Raw genomic sequence first — 20,565 nt, forward strand, 5'->3', positions numbered from 1 at the left:
TTTATAATATTCAGTCGTTTTTATTTGCTGTTTATTGTTCACAGATAACCTACACATAAGGGTAGGAGGTAGCATAGTGGTTAAAGTGTTTGCTTGTCAGCCGAGCCCCCGGGTTTGGTTCTCCACATTGGTGCAAAGTGCAGTCCATATCTTGTGTACCCGGCCGTCATATGGCTGAAGTATTGCTAAAACCGACGAGAAATCTTACTCAATCACTAATCTGTACCTAAATTTCAAATTCACGTTTTCAATTAAAATGAATGGTGTTAAAGGAAATATAAATGTTTCCTGTTGCCTTATGACATTTTGTTTCTTTGCATTGTAAACACAGTATTCATTGAACTTTATGCTTGTTCTTTCTGGCTTACAAGAAATGATAATTGCTTTTCATGGTAACGTCAATGTGCTGACAATTACGACCGTGTCAATGACGCCAACATATTCATTGAGAAAGCGAAATATTTCTTCAAACATTTTTCTGTTAAATTTCAATTTGAAAAGCCCATATACTTCACGATCGATAGGCAATATCGGTGTTTACTTCTCGCACCTTTTCAACGACCCTGATATATTGTTCATTGCTAGTTCTCAAAAACTAATGAAAATGGCTTCAGCAGATTGTAACATCGTCTAACATTGGTGTCACAAGCTGATCACGATGCCATTGGTCTGTACCTCCGGTCTCATGAGGCCTCTAACTGCAATCCAAAGCAATCAGAAGCATCTTCATGGAGGTTTTTGCATTCAGCCTGGGGCAATCTCATTGCTTTTTCAATTGCATAGTGTTATTGGTCAAGTTAATGCGTTCATGTCAATGTCACTACCCACACGCAGTAACACGTGTTTCTTCAGCATTATAATGGTGTCTTGGCAATGTATTTCTGAGAAGAATCGTTTCGTAATTGCCTAACTGATAAAAAAATGCAAACCATTGTCTTACGAATTATTAAAAAGATGTTGCATTTTAGCAATCACTGTGGAGCTTATTTGACGCAAATTCTATTTATACTGAACTGATTTAAAGAAGAGAACGTTTACAATGATAAATATTTGTCATTGTATGTATGCTCCTATCATAATTGCAAATGTTTATCAAAACTTAACTAACACATTGGCTTGATTGCACCAGCATGAAATCTGAACTTGAGTTTGACGTTGACATCCTTTGTTTTATAGGTAGTGTTCATGTTGTAATATGTTCACCCGTCGCATAGCAGTTGTTCTGAGCGGCGGCCGGCAACAAACCAAAACTTGGGTGGCGGATGCCAACGTTGGGCAGGGATTGCTTACCCTTTGCGCTGATTGTCAGTGATCCATTCATATGATATTCACCCCTTTTTGTCCCTTTACGCCCAAGGGATTGTTTCGAAGGATAGTCGAGACTGGTTATTCTATAGTGTTGACGTTTTATGTTTGAAAGGAATGAAACAATAATACGTGAATTATGAGTGTAGAAGTTTTTGTGGCTTCAAAGCTTCACTTCAGAGAATTCTTTGAAAGCTGATCGATAGCACATGTCATCACTGTCAACAGCATATGTCATCAATGTCAATAGCATACATCATCATTGTCAATAGACACTGTCTCATGTTTTACGATATGTAAATACTCGAACATTGCCTCGCTTCACAGCACGTATCCCTGTTCCTCTAGATGCTATCAAATCTGTGGTTGTGAAATCAATCAACGTTCTCTTTTCACCCATTTCCACACCTTCCTGATGGTAGCTCCATTCCGTAAATATTGAATAAGCTAAGATGAAAGTGTACTCTTCTGAAAATGATTCATGCGGGGAATCATTTATGCAAAAAACGATTTCGGTAATTAACTTTCTGTCGAAATAATAGGAAGCTCCTTTGACTTCAAATATATTCTGAATAGATGTATTTGAGGAATCTAATAAAAAGTGTGTTAGAAAGTACCAGGTGATTCCACGTTAAACAATATACATGTATAAGGTGATTATTGAAACGGGAATCTCGTTGGATACCCATGTGAGGAATCGAACCAACGTGGCAGCAATAGCACTACCCCATTGCTGCCCACCACAACACAAAGAGGTCGTTGTATCAACACCATTATGTTTCCATGTTGTTTCTGTTCTTAAAGAACTCTACAAACATACACGTATCAACCGCGGGTGATATCGCTACAAAGAAATCGTAGTACAAAGCTTTGCAGAATATTATGACGTCATCGGTTACAATGACGTCACACTCGAATACCATCATTCATCTCTCTGCCACTGAAGATGGTTAGCTTTGTAAACTCACACTGGTTATTGCTGTTGTCTATTGAGAAAAGTTCGAAGAATCATTTTGGATGATATATGGAATCTCAACCACGTGTCTTTTGATATCAAGGATATCAACACTCAACGTCGACAAACGTTTTTTAAACATTTGATGCACGAAAAAACAGGATGAAATTCTCTATTTTCTTGTTAAGTATTGACGATAGTATCTATTTCGTTAATTTGAAGTTTACACAATACGCTGCTTTTCCATTTGAAGAAAGGGCGGGTCTTGACCACTATATTGACGTTCATAGACACAATCCTCCAATGAACTCACACAAGTGAAAGTCAATTCAAAATTGATAAACTGCGGATAAATGAATTTAGCTTTCTGATATACTTATATTAAGTTGCTAAACATTAGTTAAACATAATCGCAATGCCTTTTTAATTCACTTTCGCTGATATTCCTTTTCTAATATTTCCTTTCCTTTGCGTGCCGTTCCTTCAGCGTATTCCTCGTCATGTCACTGTAGAAATATCTGCTTCATTGGTCATCACAGATAAATATCGGTTTCATAGGTTATCTCAGATAAAGTATAGGTTTCATTGGTTACATCAGATAAAGTATCTGCTCCGTTGGTCATAATAGTTAAAGTTGATAGTAACAAGTTCTGGTTTAATTAGCCTTTTGCGCTTTGTTGAAACTATTCAATGATTATTCTGTATATAGGGTATCAAGTACCAAAGATTGCAACTGAAACGTTGACTACCGTATTCGACGTAATAAGCGCCCCGCTCTAATAAGGGCCCACGGCGATATTTGCTAATATATTGGCTAGTGAACAATCCCAATTAGCACCCCTTCCGATTGATAAATGTACACAAGACTTATTTATTCGCGTATAATACACACTCGTGTGTTACATGCACCCTTAATTATGAGCAATTAAATTCTGGAAAAACATATCTCTCGTATATATACATTTCAGGCTGTCAGCATAAAACTTCTTTTTTTTTCACCAAAATAATATTCTAATAAGAGCCCACTATTTCTAATTTTGAGAGTGTCCTGGCGGCTTATTACGTCGAATACGGTAACTTGAATCGTTGGTGCATGAGTATTACAGGTAGACATATCCATGAACAAAATATGTTTGTAAATATTGATGCACATGTATTGGTATTTTCCTCAGGCTGTATATTAGACACTCTTTTTGCATTAATACATTCTTTTGAAGTGTTTTAATGTATCACATATCGTCTCAGGGGTTTTCAGTGTGATAAATAACATCTGAATGTGACACTGAATCTTTGAGGGAATGTGAAAGGTGAAATAGGAATGTGTTTCATCAGGGAATACAAACCCTTTAGATGTTACAAGGAGGCGTCAAGATTATGAATGTCCGAACGTGTGTTCTGTATCCTTCTCCACTGTTACGTTTCACAATAGGTATCACACAATGACACAAGTTTTCTGCTTCGAGTGCAGTGAGTCTTTATTAGAAGCAGGTGGTTCACATATAATCTTAAACACGACGTTAAATCCCATTTCGCCTCACCTCGCCACTAACCTAAGATAAGCATGTTTGCGTCTGGGAACATGAAGACGCTCATCCTCCATCTGTATGGGGGTCATTGTCAGATACAGGTTGACCTCAGTATGGATTCCGTATGCTTTGAAGTTGGATAAGTAACTTAACTATTTCCCCTGCGGGGAAGTTGATAAATAACTCTAATATTTCCCCAGTGAGGAACTAATGTACAGTGTTATTCTTTCAAAGAGTTTTCTGTAATGGGATCATACTAGAGCAAAACAAAACAAACAAAAACGTTTGTGGCGATATCTTTCAAATCTCAACTGTAAGAAGAAAGTGTGTCCTGACAAAGTTTTTTGTAATATCTGAGTAACGCCGGAGCAGTATCGAAGCACTATATGAGCAATATGTTAGTAACAACATTACTTAGCAATTTAAGAGTAAACGGCACAGTAATATATGCCCAATATCACAGAAAACGTATAGGATGATTTTGGATAATCACAACAAACGTCAAACCGTCACGGGAATCCAATCTTTCAACAAGATATTACCTAACTTACAATTGTACTATTCTATTGTTACCCTGCTTTGACGTTGAACATATAATATTTCGTTATTTGCATCACGTCCCTCCCTCCTGGACACCATGCACAGCAGAACGTTTTTTCTGCATCAGGTAAACCCACATTACTGAACACGCCAGATGAATACAAGAATCCTGAAAGAGTGGCCCAAATGGATATCCTACGGAGCTGGGATCCCTGTCTCTACTCCATTTCTTAGACTCTGCGATCGGTTCTAAACAGTAGTAATTCGATCGATTTTCCTGTTAAGGGACTAACTCCAGGCCGCACTTAAGGATCAGCCTCAATTTGACTCGTTGTCCTGTTGAACCGTTTTTCTAGCGGGAATAGATGGTTAAAGAAAGAAAACTGATGAGGCCTATTCAGAAGCTTGCCATTCCTCACTTTGTACTGTCTGTTCTGTGTCATATTTGTCAAGAGCCTATTGAATGCCGAGTGCACCACATGGCCAAACCTAGAACCATCCACTTCGAGGTGGGAATTTAGAAAATATGCCTGTCGCATGGTGTCATAACGTAAGTCGTTTGGAAGACGTCTGAAGAGCTTTTAAGCCACACGACGTGTTAACGCAATCGTTTATTTATCTACACTGTGGCTCCACGTTAAGTCTACTCTGTGGGAATGTAAAAATGTTCGCCTGGATATTGTGTGCGCCAACATATGGTCTATGTCATTTGAGTCAGTGGTGCTTTGTAAATGCATGCGTACACTCATGATCTATTCTGATAATGCACATATCATGTTAACACGTTTGTGTATAAAAATGTTAAAAGGATATCACTGAAGGCCTGCAAACATACATGGATACAATGATAATACAATCCGCCAAATATATACTTGTAACACTCGCGATTACACTTGGTGTTCATTGCCAAACGTATTACGTCCATTTTAACTGAATTCTAACGTTTGTGGTACAAAAAGACCACCAATAAAGCCTCACTATTGCCGACTATTCGTTTTGTGTTTAAACCGGCTACTAATTTCATAAACAGAAACTATGATATCAAGGAATTAGTTGCACTAATCGTTCTTAATTTGAGTATTCCGGATATAAGAGGTTAAACAGTATCGATTATTTGGACAGCTCGTTTTCTGTTCAGAAGAACGAAACCTGATATTTGTTTCCAAAGTATGATGTATCCCAGACAACTAATTACGCCTTCTTGCTCTGAAACATCGATACTGCTGTGTTGACGCATGTGCTGACCAATCAGCATCTTGCTGAATTGGATAACGGAGACGGATGTACCATGTTTTAGGAGACTTTTCTTCGGAGATACATGTGTTAGTTATTGAAGGAATGAAACACTTCCTTCCTACAAGGCTAAGCATTTACGGATGTCCTGTCATTAAAACCTACACATTACTCAATGCGAATAAATATTTATCAGATATATGTGCCGGACGCTATCGCACAGAGTGCACAATTGCTTGTTAATGAATGTTAACATCTTCACAGAAGATAACCGTAATTCTACAGACGTCTGTGAGTACATCCAGGTAGTGTACAATGTCAGAATAGTTCACGATCACATGTTAAGTTGTTGTCTCAATAAATAATTAAACCTACCAATTAGAACTTACAAAAGAATGAACAACCGATATTTCAGATACATTGTGAGTAGTTCATGTCAAACCAATAAAGAAACTTTATCCTACAGCTATATTCTGCTTTTTGGTAGCCATCATCTATTCAGCAGTAGATCGCCTTATTCAGAAATAAAAAAGTAGCGTTTAATTCTGTTTACAGTTTACGTTGTGGCAGGTTTCTCTTCTTACTTTTGATTCAAATCATGGCGTTGGATGAGTTCAAGTTTGCATCGAAGGGAAGAAAAACTATGTGGTTACGTATTTTACGAAGTCAGAATACGGACGTGCAGAAGATAAGAAAACACAAGAATAAACATGGAACGAGGAATATCAGATATGAACACTACTCATCCTTTGCTCCATAGCGTTTAGTAAATTATCAACAAGGATGAAAAATGTACAGCCTCTTGTAACGTGTTTGCATTTTTTAGAAAGAGATCTAGAACGAAAAAGAATGTAGAGAGGGCACGAGAAAAATGGAAAATTATACACAGCTTATGAAGGTCACTTTCCTGTTGTTTACTGTTCGTTGTTTATTTCCGACATGTATTGTAATGAAGTGCCTAATTATAATTGATGAAATCTCACGAAGTCCATATCCCCAGCATGCATTGAACAGCCTTAAGGCTTTGCTGCCACGTTATGTACATGTAAGAGGTTTGGTGACCTGTTCGCTATTTCTCACACATATGAACACGTCCTCTAATCACGGAAATATTTCCCTTAAGAATTGTGTCTGCATGAATGTTGAATTCTGTTCAACTCATTAAAACTTCAAGAACCCTTTCACACGAAAGCGTATTTAACGTGATAAAAATGACTGGTATTTCGTGAGAAACATTCGAGACTGTTTATATCTGACACTACAGAAGGGGATTACAATTTGTGCGTGTCATTAAAAAAGTTGACGTATTGAGTTATTCGGTTCAAGAAAAAGCACAACGGTTCCAAACATTTATAGCAAAGTTTCCCTTCACAGGAAATAGACGAAAGGTCCGTCGCTTGTATCCCTATTTTTCAGTCTTCTGTGCACCCAGTCATCGCAATAATCAGTTTAAGTTTTTCAGACAGCAAGAAATATTTTTTTGGAATGACGTCATTCCAGTGCAGCATGTAAATAACACCACATACCTTTCACGAATTGAAAGTAAAACTCCTCTGTTTCATTGGTAATCACAGAAACCAATATCGGTGTCACGAGGCTCCTTCAAAGCGAGTCGCCGAGGTCAATTGCCTCCAAACTCCTGTAATGGTTCACGCGATGCCATTTTCGTGAATTCAGTTCATGAACCAAACTGTCTGAAGATGTTCGTACAAGGCATTCCATCCATTTCATAAAGTATTATTGTAAATTGGAAGGGAACAGGGTTCGCGTTTATGGTAGTCGTGGTACTGGATGGCGCCAGATAAACATACAGAAGCACCATCATAAAGATGTTTGCTTAGAATGTGCATGCAATGCCAGTATTCGCAGCAAGAACCTGGCAAACAGGTTCACAAATGTGTGTGTTGTAAAATATATATATATAATAGCAACACCCCAGGATAATCGGTCTTTTGAGTTAACTTTCTTAACTGCAGTAATATTTTACATATTCCATCATATTACTTTGAACTGTGGTGGTAAAAAGATATGTTTAATTTACTGTTGATGTCAAATGTAAAGTCAGCATCTCTGGATGGGACAAAATGGAACGAGTTTCCCTCCTGTTCAGTTTCTCATTTCAAGAAAGAAATGGCAGTATTGTAAATGTTACTTCGAAACGAATTAACTAATGTCGCCATTGTACAGTTTGTAAAAAATAGCAAAATGTACAAAATGGTATGTACAATGATAATAATGTTTTACGGGATTAAGTATACCATTAAATCATTAGTATGACAACCTTAATTGAAAGGGTATGTAGTTGCATGTAAACATCCAAACGTATGTATCAATGAACAAGAAAGAGACACTAAACACTGTTGTTGAAATTACTTCCATCGTGTATGGGTTCCAGTATGCGAAGCACGATGCTTAGGTTAAAATAACCCTTCTGTTCCTACGTCGCCATTTAACTAGGTATTATTAGATTTAAGGAAGGGGTTCCTTCCACAGGTCGCTAATATCAGCGTACCAATTGGGTTAGTGTTCTCGGCAACGTGCATGTACTGTGATTCGTAATTATAAAATATACAGGTACAAGTATGTGTTTTAGTACCATCGATGTACTGACCATTACAATGGCATTATATCATGTATGGTGTTAACTTAAAAGCGACAAACCCCTTTTCTATAAGCATAGGAAGGAGTTCATTGTACAATTACGATAATATCTGAAGCATATGTTTTGGAAGTTCTAGTTACGGATACGGATACTTAAGAATGTCCATATGTATGGATCATTTTGAATGTCCATATGCATGAATGCTTATGAATGTCCATATGTACGAATGTTTATTGGTGGCATTATGTACGGATGCTTATGAATGTCCATTTGAAAAGATGCTAATGAATGTCCATATGCATGGATGCTTATGAAAGTCAATATGTATGGAGCTTATGAATGTCCATGTGTAAAGATGCCTATGAATGTCTATATGTATGGATGCTTATTGATGGCAATATGTACGGATATGTTCGTGAAGTTTGAGAACTGCGCTGTATTACATCAAACGTGCTATAATGCCATTGTTTCCCTCACTACGAATGAGGGTACCAAAACAATTACTTGTCATTGGCAGTGTGTCATCCCTCTTGGGGATTCCGGTTTGGAATAGGTCCCCAGCAACGCACCTTAATGGAAATGGTGGTCAGGTTCGGTAACTTTGTTGGTTGCGTGTGATCGAAGCCCGAAGCGTTGCATCATACTACCAACCTCTCTATTCAAGACTCGATTACTTATGGGCCACAGCCATTTACCCGGAACTGTGCGGCATTCAACAATATACAGACGAACAAACAAACGAACAGCGTAGTTTGTCAATACATTATCTATATCACACGCAAATGGACAACAAATGATCGATAAAATGCGTATCCAATTCAAATGAAATATGATTATACCACTGGTATTTTTAAGCAGACCTCATCGAGATACATCAAAATAGAATTCATTGCTATATATGGTAAGTTGTAAACAATGTTATTTTAGGTTTAATGATTAATGCTGAAATGTTGTGCTGAAAGACATCGAAATGCTTTTTACTGCCAAATCAGGAATCGTTCTTATTGGTCTATATAGAATATAAATAAATGTATTATCTTTCTTTTCATGATCAGAAGTAAATTAATCGATAATATGTGAAGAATGTATGAAACAACTGTCTACCAGAAATGTGTTGCAATGATTATTTGACTCCTAAATATTACCAATACCTAGCTTATTGTGAGTGAGTGAGTGAGTTGGGTTTAACGCCGCTTTTAACAGTATTCCAGTTATATCACGGCGTGTCAGCTTAATGTGGGAGGAAAGCCCGAAGTGATGCAGGTCTCAGACGTTTACCACTTCGGTGAAACCCACGAGCACGGGTATGGCAATGACAAACCTAGAAACACTCATGATCATTACATTATGATCATGTACTGTTTGCATTTAGATAAGATTCATAACACGGAAATATTTTTTTTTCTGGGTTTTGTTATCTCAACATGTACAGTCACATATTAATGGTTTGGTTCTGCTACAATTTGTGCGACAATTGGCGAAGCCAAGCGACTAACCATTTTGTTCGGCACGACGATCTTCCGGATCCTACAGTATGTGAGGCGTGTTGTTGTGGGAACATCACTCACTGATACAAAAGTGTCGTCCTCATTTTTTCGTTGTTTTTCATTGAATCCGGCAATGCATGAATGCCAATTGTTTGCTAAAGTCGAGCTCAATGTTACGGTATAGTGAGTGAATACGAGTATAAGTATCAGTCGCAATCAAAACTGTTCCACCTGTCTGTAATCACATGTGACCTAGCCAGGGTTTTATAACATGACCATAATCGTGTTTGGACCAGACAAACCATCGACTGAAAGTATACTCAACGATCCACAGCATAGGGTCATGAGGGTACACAGTAAGGTGTTATGATAAAGCTGGGATATTGCCGTGAGCGGAATACAACATCACTCACAGATGGGTACCCGGTAAATACATTATACGCGATCCGCGAATCCCAAAGGGAGCAATTATACGAGGAATGGGTTCTTGGTGGATCAACACCTGTTCACATTCCTTAGATGGATGCATGATCACTAACTACAGTGTACCACGATCGACTGTTCGTGTATGAAATGTCCTTACAACGCTAGTATGCTGCATGTAAGGTATCGCGGAATTCCATTCTATCAGCTGTTGCTCAAATAAACGTGTAACGCCATGTTATGTTTAAGGTGTCATGAACTCTCCATGAGTAGGCATTGCCATGAAACCACATGGTACAATATGGTAAATGTGTTATCTGTTATGTAAGCAAGACGTCCTCGATTCACAAAGGCCACATGTTACTAAAAGCCTGAGCGTTACCGCAATTACGATTACATATACTGACTTTCTCTATTCTACTGCTGATATCACGACAGCGTGATGGATAGTGCTTCCCAAATGTGATTAATTGTAAACATGAATAGACATTTCACGCATTTACCTTCCGAAGAGCAGTTACAAACTGAAACATCAAATTTACAAGTATCACATTTTAGAACGGTTTCATAATACAAAAAAGTTGTATTTTTGCAATGAACACATCAATCCTTTCACGTGCGATATTGGCATTTGCGTATCAGTTTAGAACAAGATCTATTGGTTTTAAAGTAGGACTGAAGATTTAGGCATCGCAAATGTTGCATCCGAAAATAGAACTGCAACAGGCTATCGAAAGAAGGGCAATCATTGCTTATCAGAAATAGACATTACTCCATGTGAAAACCTGGACACGGATCTCATGCAATGAACTGATCACGAATGTGTATTTCGATCCCAGATGTGTTCTCCATATGCGTGCTCACTGGTTTCATCTTCTTCCTGATGTTCTGTCACTTTGGGCTTTCCTACGACATGATGCCGACACTCCGTTATATAACTGGACTATTGTTTAAAGCGCCATAAACTGTCATAAATCATTGAATGTTATTATGTTGATTCTGTTAGTGACGGCATTTCACTTTGTCGGCTCCATCAGTCTTGGATGAACAGAAAAAAACACGTTTGACGTTTAGGGTCCTAACGTTAAAGCTGTGTGTGTTATGAAAAGCAAATCCTATTACTTGAGCAAGACGGAAGCTAAATGCGGTAACATGCAAAAACTAGATGCGACGGGTTAAGAAACAGGACTTTATGTATGCAAATATTTTTTATCATATTAATATTTTTTTTATCACGACACTAAAACAGGTCCAGATTGAAAGGATTACAGATGGTACCCAATAGCACAGTAATGAAAAGTATCGATTTCCATTGCTGAAGTATTTTCTTCAAAGAACGTTAACGACAGAACATGACATTACCGAATATAGCATCTCATTTGTTGTGTTTGTTTGTACCGTAGCATATGTGTCACGTCATGATTTATAAACCTCTTAACCATCATGACAAACTTTTACTTTTGGAATGACATGTATGAGCTTGAATGTCTTATAAGCAACTGTTCAGAAGAACCAACACTAACTAATTGTAACTTATAGAAAATCTGTCTCTTAAGAAGGTCCTCTTTGTTTCTTTTTCATATTCCCGAAACATCCTGTAAAAAATTAAAAAGTTGAAGCAATCAGAAAAGTATATTTATCGTGTCGAACAACAACGAACGAATAGGGACGAGAGCAATGTCAACTTTACGCACCAACGAGTCGTAAAATAATGGTTTGCAACAACGGTGCCATTTGAAGTTTTTATGCACACAAATAGCTGTAATGTATCACAACGACTTTGACTGGAACATAACTTGAGCAATTAAATGTCATGTTTTGAATACTAGTTATCGAGAAAAGACTTGTTTACTCGTTTATCACTGCGTGTATTGAGATATACCGAAGTAAGAAAGCCCCTGGCACTAAACAAATGGCTTCATGACAGAAAGGTCTATCGATGTTTTTAACTACCAGTACGACAATTATAGCTTTTTGTGTGTATTTCTGTCTTGGAACACTGGGTGGTATGAACATTAACGAAATCATTTTGTTGCATTATGTTTGTGTCAACAACGTTATTTGAAAAAGAAATCATCTGAAACAAAAGCAGAAAGTATTCCGTGATGCCATTAAATTTGGTATTTGTAACAAGCCATGCTGCCAGCAGCAATTGTTCTAGACATACACAGAAATATTAAACTTAAAATGATAAACATCTGATTCAACACTCTCAGTATCAACAGTAACTGTTAACGGGAACAGAAAATGGAATTAATGTCTGGCATGCTTTCAATACAGCTCTACCTGCTTATCGCGTATGTTGAAACTAATGTGTCGAAGTTTCTTGACAAAATAGTAATTTATATTTCAAATTTCAAGTTAGCATATTAGAATAAACTGATGTTTATTAGCTGCAATTAATATAAAAAAAAATAAATTCGGGGGAAAGTCAATATAAGGTTAAAGTATAAGGCAATTGTTATAAAGCAGTACAAGTACAATGATTGGTTGGATGGCACCAACACCTATCAGCTCACTGTTATAATGGTACCCTGTAGTCGATGGCCCCTGGGATGAATCGCACAACACGATCCCTGCTTTATCACGTCTCCTTCTTCAGGGAAGAACACCATTGCAAACAACAGTCGATGGCACATGAAGACAATTGTGCTAGAAGAAATACTAATCTATAACTTAGTAAACTCAGGTTTATGTTAGACAATACGGCACAATTATTCATCCATTAGCCACGAGCCTCAGTCAAAAAGAGCAGTATATGGAAGAGATTGCAGCTAATCACGATCTTCTCTGGTGTAGCTTCATTGGATCGAAAGTACCAGGGGCAAGTTGCGGGTTATTTTTAACAGGCCCCACAGACTAATTTTTACATGCTCTAGATTACCCGAACATGCCCTTTTAGTTTAATGTTGCATTCATTGCTAAGCGCGCGACGGGAAGTCCCTAAGGCCTCTAAATTAGACACCGTCTCCTTCCGCTGAACAGGAGAGTCGGTGCTGATCATTTGGGTAAACTTGTTACATTATCAATCCAATAGACGACAATATATTTCTTTAAATATTATGCTGAGATATCTTTTGTTCCAAACGTCAACGCCTGAGGGGTTTCATATTCGTAGTTTTGTATCTTCAAACAAATAACAAAAACATCATGTTTTATTTTGAAAGAATTGTATAAAAACAATATTAAAGTTAATATTTTTCATGCGATTATGGCTCTTGGGTTCTTCGATGAGAAAATTGTTGTTTGACTGTTCCAGTAACTTGGATGTATAGAAAATATTTACTAATACAACTTGTAATAGATGTGAATATGACTTTGTAGACGTAATTGTTCATTCATGAACACTGAATGTTTTATGTTGGGTCATGGGTAACACTGTCGTCGATGTGCAGAGGGTCGTCCCTTGGATGAGCCAGAACCATATGGTTGTGGGTTCGAACCGCGGTGAACATCTATGACCTCCGGCTTCAGCTTAGGCTTTTCCAAAATGTTAAGCTGACACGTGATATAACATTCACAGCGGCGTAAACCCACATTCTCACCATGTACGTGTAGCCACAGTGTCAGTATATGACGCCTCGGATACTGGTTTAAATCAAATGTGGAGTCGATTCTATAGATAGTGGAAACATTATTAAGTTTACTTTTATATAATTGTCAAGCATTTCTGAAGGAGATTTAAATGTGTTCAAATTCAAAATGTCTTGTCAATTTAGTATTGACGTATATGAGGATTACACCAAGGCACTACGAAAAATTGCCTTAGATGTAGCACAGCCGTAGAATGATTGTTGTCCAATCCCTCTTAAAAAAACATTTTGCAAGAAAGTGAAAAACAATACGGAGGTGAGCAAATGGATAAATGTTCAGCATGGCATCCCTGTAACAAAAACGTAGGATGATATAAGGTTTCAATCTAGCTTGTGTTAAGGTTTTGACCTTTTCTAGACTCCGCGCCTAATCATTTCAAATTACAAATATCAGATATCTTAAAGATTACCCATATCGTGCGACCCTCACCAGATAGGCTGGACACAATCTGGTATTTTGCGTCGACGGAAGTCATTTTCGAGTCAAAGGATCGATTTCGCGAATGGCTGAACACTGACCTTTTACAGTAATTGGAAATGTATATTATTTTGTATTTATAGTAATTTCACAGACTATAATGCCGGTAGCTTTGTTACAGTTGACTTGTAGCTCGCCTTACGTTTATCAATAACCAGTGTGCTATTCACGGTGTTAACCAAACACTAAGGAATGACAGATTGAATTCAACGTGTAGCTCAGGCCAACCTCACACTTTGCACTGATCATGAACACAAAGACGTTATGTTAAATATATCCTGGCTATAGTGTTTGAATTTGGTTCATATCGAGGTTGGTATCGTTTCAAACAAAATGTAGAATGCATCTTTTGAAGGATTTTCGTATCAATGCACAAATCGAATTTGCTGCTGTCGTTATTTCGATAGACCATGAATAATTGAGACTCGTTGACATGATTAATCTGACAGAGAAAGTCGTACTGTTGTCTATTGAGTCCATGGTGTACCATGTGAATTGGGCTTTACGATACCAAATGATACAATTACAACGTTTACCACGGTGCTTAGTGTCGTGTGAATACCAATAACTCCTAGTGTCATTGTTTTCCATTTGCATTGAAAAAGAACGTAATTAAAAACAGTATATCACCATGACACGTTATTAGAGCCAGGTTACCTTATATCAATTCAAGGTAACCTTACACTGGAAGGTTGATTAAAGTCCGACAAACAAGAAACGTGTGTGATGGTAACTTAATAACCACGGTGATATAAATCATTAAGCGTACATGTTCATGCACACGTTCCGTTTTCGAAACAAGGAAACGACAAGGATGTTCTCTTTAACAGTTTGTGTTAAGGCATGGACTATCCTTTTGTCATCATATTGCCGCTATATTTTCAGAACAAGTAATGTTCTTATAATGAACGTAAGCATATAATTAGGTTCAGAATGGGGGATAAGACAAAGATGGTCACTTAAACAATGTTTATCCTGTTTTTAAGAAATGTATGTTAAGGCTTGGATAGAATCTTGTGTCATCATATTTCTGGATTGTTAAAATATATAATAAACTCAAATGGTTTGCCTCTTCACACAACATATCTATAATATATGAATTCAAATAAATGTCATTGTTACATTTAACATTATTTTATTAACGTATGCTGTCTTTCCTTTGTTACAGTCGTGGTCCTCTGTGCCTCCCCGCAAGCTGTACGGGAAATCATGATCAAAGCTCATGAGCTCAACTTCGACAATGGAGAATACGTCTTTTTCAACATAGATCTATTCAGCAGGTACTAATTACCGTAATAAAAATTGGCATAATAAATAATACTTCAATACGTTTCAATTGTTTGACCATATGATACTAGTGTTTACGAACTAACGAAAATTACATTAAAAAAGCTAAGGTCACCGCTGTCAAAAACAGATCTCCTTATCTGTTGATATTTAGTTTCATATATAAACATATAAAATATGATATTCTTAGACAACAAATGATGATCCTTTCTTGCGGGGGAGAAACCTATGATCGTTTCTTGGTTTGTCAGCACAATAACAGTCCACGTGGGTTATACTTCATGGAAATGATGGTAAATCACTTACAACTTTAAATCACACTCACTCACTCACTCACTCACTCACTCGCCCATTCACTCTTGCAGTAAAAACGACAGTGAACGCCCATGGTATAACGAGGATGATGATGCAGAAAGGAACAATAAAGCCAGAATAGCGTACGAAGCCTTAATGACAGTGACGCTTCGTAAACCAACCAGCCCCGAGTACAAGATATTCTCTACTGAAGTGAAAAGGAGAGCCAAGGAAATGTATGAAAATTTCACCTATGGAGAGGAGGAGGTAAGATACCTTATTTTCTTGTAAAGATGTGAATAATAGTTGATTGAAAGGTGCTCGGCCTGTGTGCAAAGTTGTTAAAATAATTTTATATATTTATGGGAATTAGGGGGTAGATAACACACTTGTTATACAAATGTCAATAGCAAATTTGCATTTCAGAGCATTAACAGACATTGGCACATGAAATGAAAATATAAAACTATATATTCGTACAACTACAAGTATTCTCTGATGGAATGAATAGTCGGAAATTACTGGATTGTCTTGCTTCTTATTCCCGCCTATTAAGCACGACATACACTGGATATACAATGTATCCGTTCCCGGGTTCTTGTCATTCGGTGCTCTTGCTTCTTAGACTATCTCGACAGCTCGTGTCATTCCCTTCTCACAGTTCATCCTGTAAGAAAGTAGACGTTTAATGACGTGGTCTTAAAGTTCATGATAACAGGCTGCTCAGCAATTGGACGCACTCACCTCTTATGGTCTTGCAAAGCAGAATATGGTATCAACTATACTTCGTGCGAGATCATTACTGGTGTATCTTTCACAGAAGTGGAGTCCAAATGAAATGGATAAGTACATGGGCTTTAAAGCCGTGTATAAAAGTCTTTTCTTGGCAGACATCCACATGGTATACCATTATGGGATGTCATCCATGTCCTGATGTTAATGTCTGTGCTTGTATTCGAATGTTTTGTTTCTCGATATCCGAATCCCAACAATAGAATACTTTGACGTGTATCATGACTTGCCCAGTGATTTCATTCCCCGCATCTCAAGTTGCTCCCCAGGATCAATCGGTCATGTCTTACAGAGCCTCATTCCACTTCTATTCTTTTGTAAGCACCAGGTCCTTTGTGGCAATCGTGGTTACACTGGGAATTGCGATGTGATAAGTCACGTGTTTTCACTTAAAAGTTCTTGTGAAAAACGTGTATCTGCCTTTGAGTGTTATTGGTGCTTTTAGCTTTGCTGGTTTAGTACTTGGACAAAGCGCTCTTCCAAATCCAGGGGACACTTACCAAGGGTGCACGGATGTATCTTAACCCCCTTTCATTGCATGAAGAGGAGACTAACAGGTGCATACATGTCATGCAAATAGACTAAATATTTCAGAAACTACATGTGTATGATATCCATCTCCTACATGGTAATTTAGGTCAAGTTAACTGTACATTTAAACATAGTTTTGAATTTTGCAAATCAAAATATGGGAAGGCCGTTGACACTCTGGGGTAGGGGTGAGGGGTAGGGGTGAGGGCTAGGGTGATCTGGCTTGAGATTGTGTGCATAAAATGCTTGCTAGAAATAGATATGCTTCCGACAGTTGAAAATAACACATTGTCTGCAACAATGAATACATTTCTGCAAGCTGGTTTAAAAAACAATAATTAGGCTCATAGTCTTAATTAAAAAAGATAACTGTTTTTGCGGCTGTAGATGAAAATATATCCACTTCAATACACAATTCCCAGGCAATCGACCCCCTACGCCCCTAGAATATCAAACGGTCAGTCCCTAAGTCAGAAACACATTCAAAAACTCATATTTCTTATCAGGATTCCCTCGTCTCCAATTTATCTAAGGAGCGTCACGTATGTCCCTGCATGAACAGAGTCATCCTGCCGTCAATCGGAACATCGCAGCAAGGATTCCTATCCCAGCTGTCTTGAACTGACTATGTTTCTATCGCTGAGCCTCATTAGAGTGCTATTACAGGATTCACCGTGCTGTCGTTAGGTGGCAAAAACAAATTAAACTTTGCACCCTTGTGTCCTCAAGGAAAATCATTTCCATTCTTCCCATTTCCTTCGTTTCCAATTTGCTTCTTTCCGGACCGCATAATTTCTAGTGAAGTATCAGAGCTTGCTGTTTCTGACCCAGAAATATGTTTCACCTCCAGTGTCCTTCATAATTACATATGTCTTTATTGTTTTTTCCTGGCGTTTTACGTTAGATGCTTTATTTTTCGTTTTTCTTATTTAAGACATCAAAATAATAATAAGGCGACAAAACCCTTTCCATATCCAATAGAATTATCTGCTTATAGCAGAGTCGATAGTGCGATTCTGACTATATCGTGAGCATGTGTTTATGAATCACTATAAAATAGTAATGATGCCAGGTGTTCGCGAAATGAGCGTATCCTGCCCCACCGGTGGCAACCGCCACAAACACATGCAAAGGCAAGTCAATTGTTCACATGAAAAAACATTGGAACACATGGTTCAAGTCAAAATAGGAAATTGCGTCAGACATCAATTGTGTCACTGATTTCAAATTTGGAAATGCCCCCACGTATCTGCCATAAACCTTTTTGAAAGCTTTACTAAGGCATTGAATACTGTAACCTTGATCAAACAACTTCTGAGCAAGAGTCGTATGATGCTCTTTGAAATCATGGTAGAAAGAACATGCTCGATTGTATCTCAAAAGTTGCGAAATGTAAACACCAAAGGCTGGAGCTGCTGGAATATTGCTCGACAGGAAGGGAGAGTCACCCCCTTGTCTTGTGAAGAGCGTTTTGTCACTCTGAATGTTTATGCATGAATCTAAATATAAAACAGATGAGGCGATCTCATTGGTCTCCTGTATTTCTAGTTCAGGTGGGTAAATCAGTGGAACATTTACCATCTACCAATTTAATTATTCATCTATACACAAGGTCGGCTAGACTAAGCCTATTTCCACATGACGCCCTGTTCGGAAGGTTGTGAATACCCCAGAAGACAACGTTTAATTAAATGTGATCAGATAGATTATTTAATACTCGTGACCCAAGTCTAAGATACACAATATCCTGGTAAATAGTATCGCAACAATATGCAGTTGATGGGGCTCTTCAGTAAACACGAATGTTATGACGATAAAATGAAATTCGAATTCGAAAGCAACCCCTGCTGAAAAGGTTAATCCTTGAGACCTTCAACAGTACTTTACACAAGTTTATTACTATGTTATTCGTTAATTTAATATTACGTTTTTTTTCTATTTCAAATGAGGTTCTTAATCAGCTTTTTTCTATCAATTTAGTATCACCCTACAAATCGTATGGTTACCTCTCTCGTAACTGATGTGGCCCATAATGTGAATCATAATCAAACTACTGAATGATCTTCAGTTATTAACCCTACGTTATTATTAACCCTACGTAACTACCCATTACATAGTATTGAGGCTAGAATTACATTTGATTAAATGTGAAATGGCAGTGGCAAGTTACACTCTCGTGTCCAACTTGGAGATATTTGAACGCTTACATTACTTTGATAACGCGCTTCTTACTTCAACAGATTCCTTTGAGTTCTGTTGCTTCCAGACCTACTGACTTCAAGCTATTTTCAATCTTGAAAAGTTGAATCGATGCTAGTTAATTTCAGTTTTGATGGACAGGATCACACACCTTTGGGGATCGATACTGATTCGGATTTTCCTTAGGGTGCAATTGACAATCTTTGAGGTATCATCTTTTCAACAGCAGATTAAACCGATTGCTGGAGATCGTCTTCATTAATCAGATACGACTACATCTATTCTGTTTGAAATAGAGGGCGTACTTGTTTAATTGGATCACATGATACCGTTAGTTTGATAAATGACCCAACAGCGAGTTCTTCTGTGTTTTTTTTCCTGACACCCTTACAGGCTGACACATCATGATGTCACACATTTATATTTCTTCGGGATCGTTAAAATACTGTATTCGTGTGTTATTATTATTATTTATTGTTATTATTTTCATTTTTATTATTATTATTTATTTATTTTATATTATTTTTATTATTGTTGTTGTATATTGTATGGACTACAACTGTATATATACAATAGGATATCGAAATTTCATGTTAATAGACATATTAATGAGCTTTAAAAATAATTTAAATTTACTTAAATTACTAGTAACTTACGGGAAAGCTGTGTTTTCTATAAAGGGGTAGGACCAAAATACACCATGGTACGATTATTTTTCTTTAGATATACGTTCGATTCTGAACAGTGATTATAACAACATTTGGCAGTAACAGTCGTGCGAGTATATTTCGAACTAGTTTATCCTCTTGAAATCTCAATGCATGTATCATATTACTGCAAGAATAGTTTTTTATCGTTTTTATTCACAAATGGGACTATAACGATCTGTAAATGAATATGGTTAAGATGAATCATACTGAACTTGAAACCTCTTTTCGACTTATTCACTGTGAACTCACTATGAATAGATGAAGACCGTTGCTAAACCCGACTCGTTAAATCACGCTATGGTCAATTACCAAGTGATCAGTGGATACTCCAAGGGGAGGTTGTGGTCTCGCACCTAATTCTCTTATCGTGACCGATTGACCAGACGGGTCAGTTCGCGTGGTGACCGCTGATTAGATGCCACACGCTCTTATTTTCACAACCGGTCACGAGTTAAGCTAACGGACGTGGCTTAATGTGCTGGGATTCAGGCAGGCCTAATGCACATATTGTACATGTCACAATCAGAACACATGAGATCAGAATGAACGTCTTGCACTCTTCATACCTTCAATTGATAAGTTCGTCAAGTGATTATAGGCTACTACAGCT

General features: G+C 37.5%; 1 protein-coding gene across 6 annotated transcripts in view; it reads left to right on the plus strand.

Moving 5' to 3' along the window:
• LOC139445984 (atrial natriuretic peptide receptor 1-like) overlaps positions 1 to 20,565 on the plus strand; it is a 498,295-nt gene that overhangs the window by 404,993 nt on the left and 72,737 nt on the right. For all 6 annotated transcript variants that reach the window (XM_071227240.1, XM_071227241.1, XM_071227242.1 and 3 more), the window contains 2 exons: positions 15,311 to 15,422; positions 15,795 to 15,990. In XM_071227240.1, the coding sequence (XP_071083341.1) occupies positions 15,311 to 15,422; positions 15,795 to 15,990 (308 nt within the window). The remainder of the gene's footprint in view (positions 1 to 15,310; positions 15,423 to 15,794; positions 15,991 to 20,565) is intronic.

This window comes from Haliotis cracherodii, unplaced genomic scaffold (genome assembly GCF_022045235.1).
Source record: "Haliotis cracherodii isolate W230 unplaced genomic scaffold, xgHalCrac1.p SCAF_6, whole genome shotgun sequence".
Taxonomy (NCBI): Eukaryota; Metazoa; Mollusca; class Gastropoda; order Lepetellida; family Haliotidae; genus Haliotis; species Haliotis cracherodii.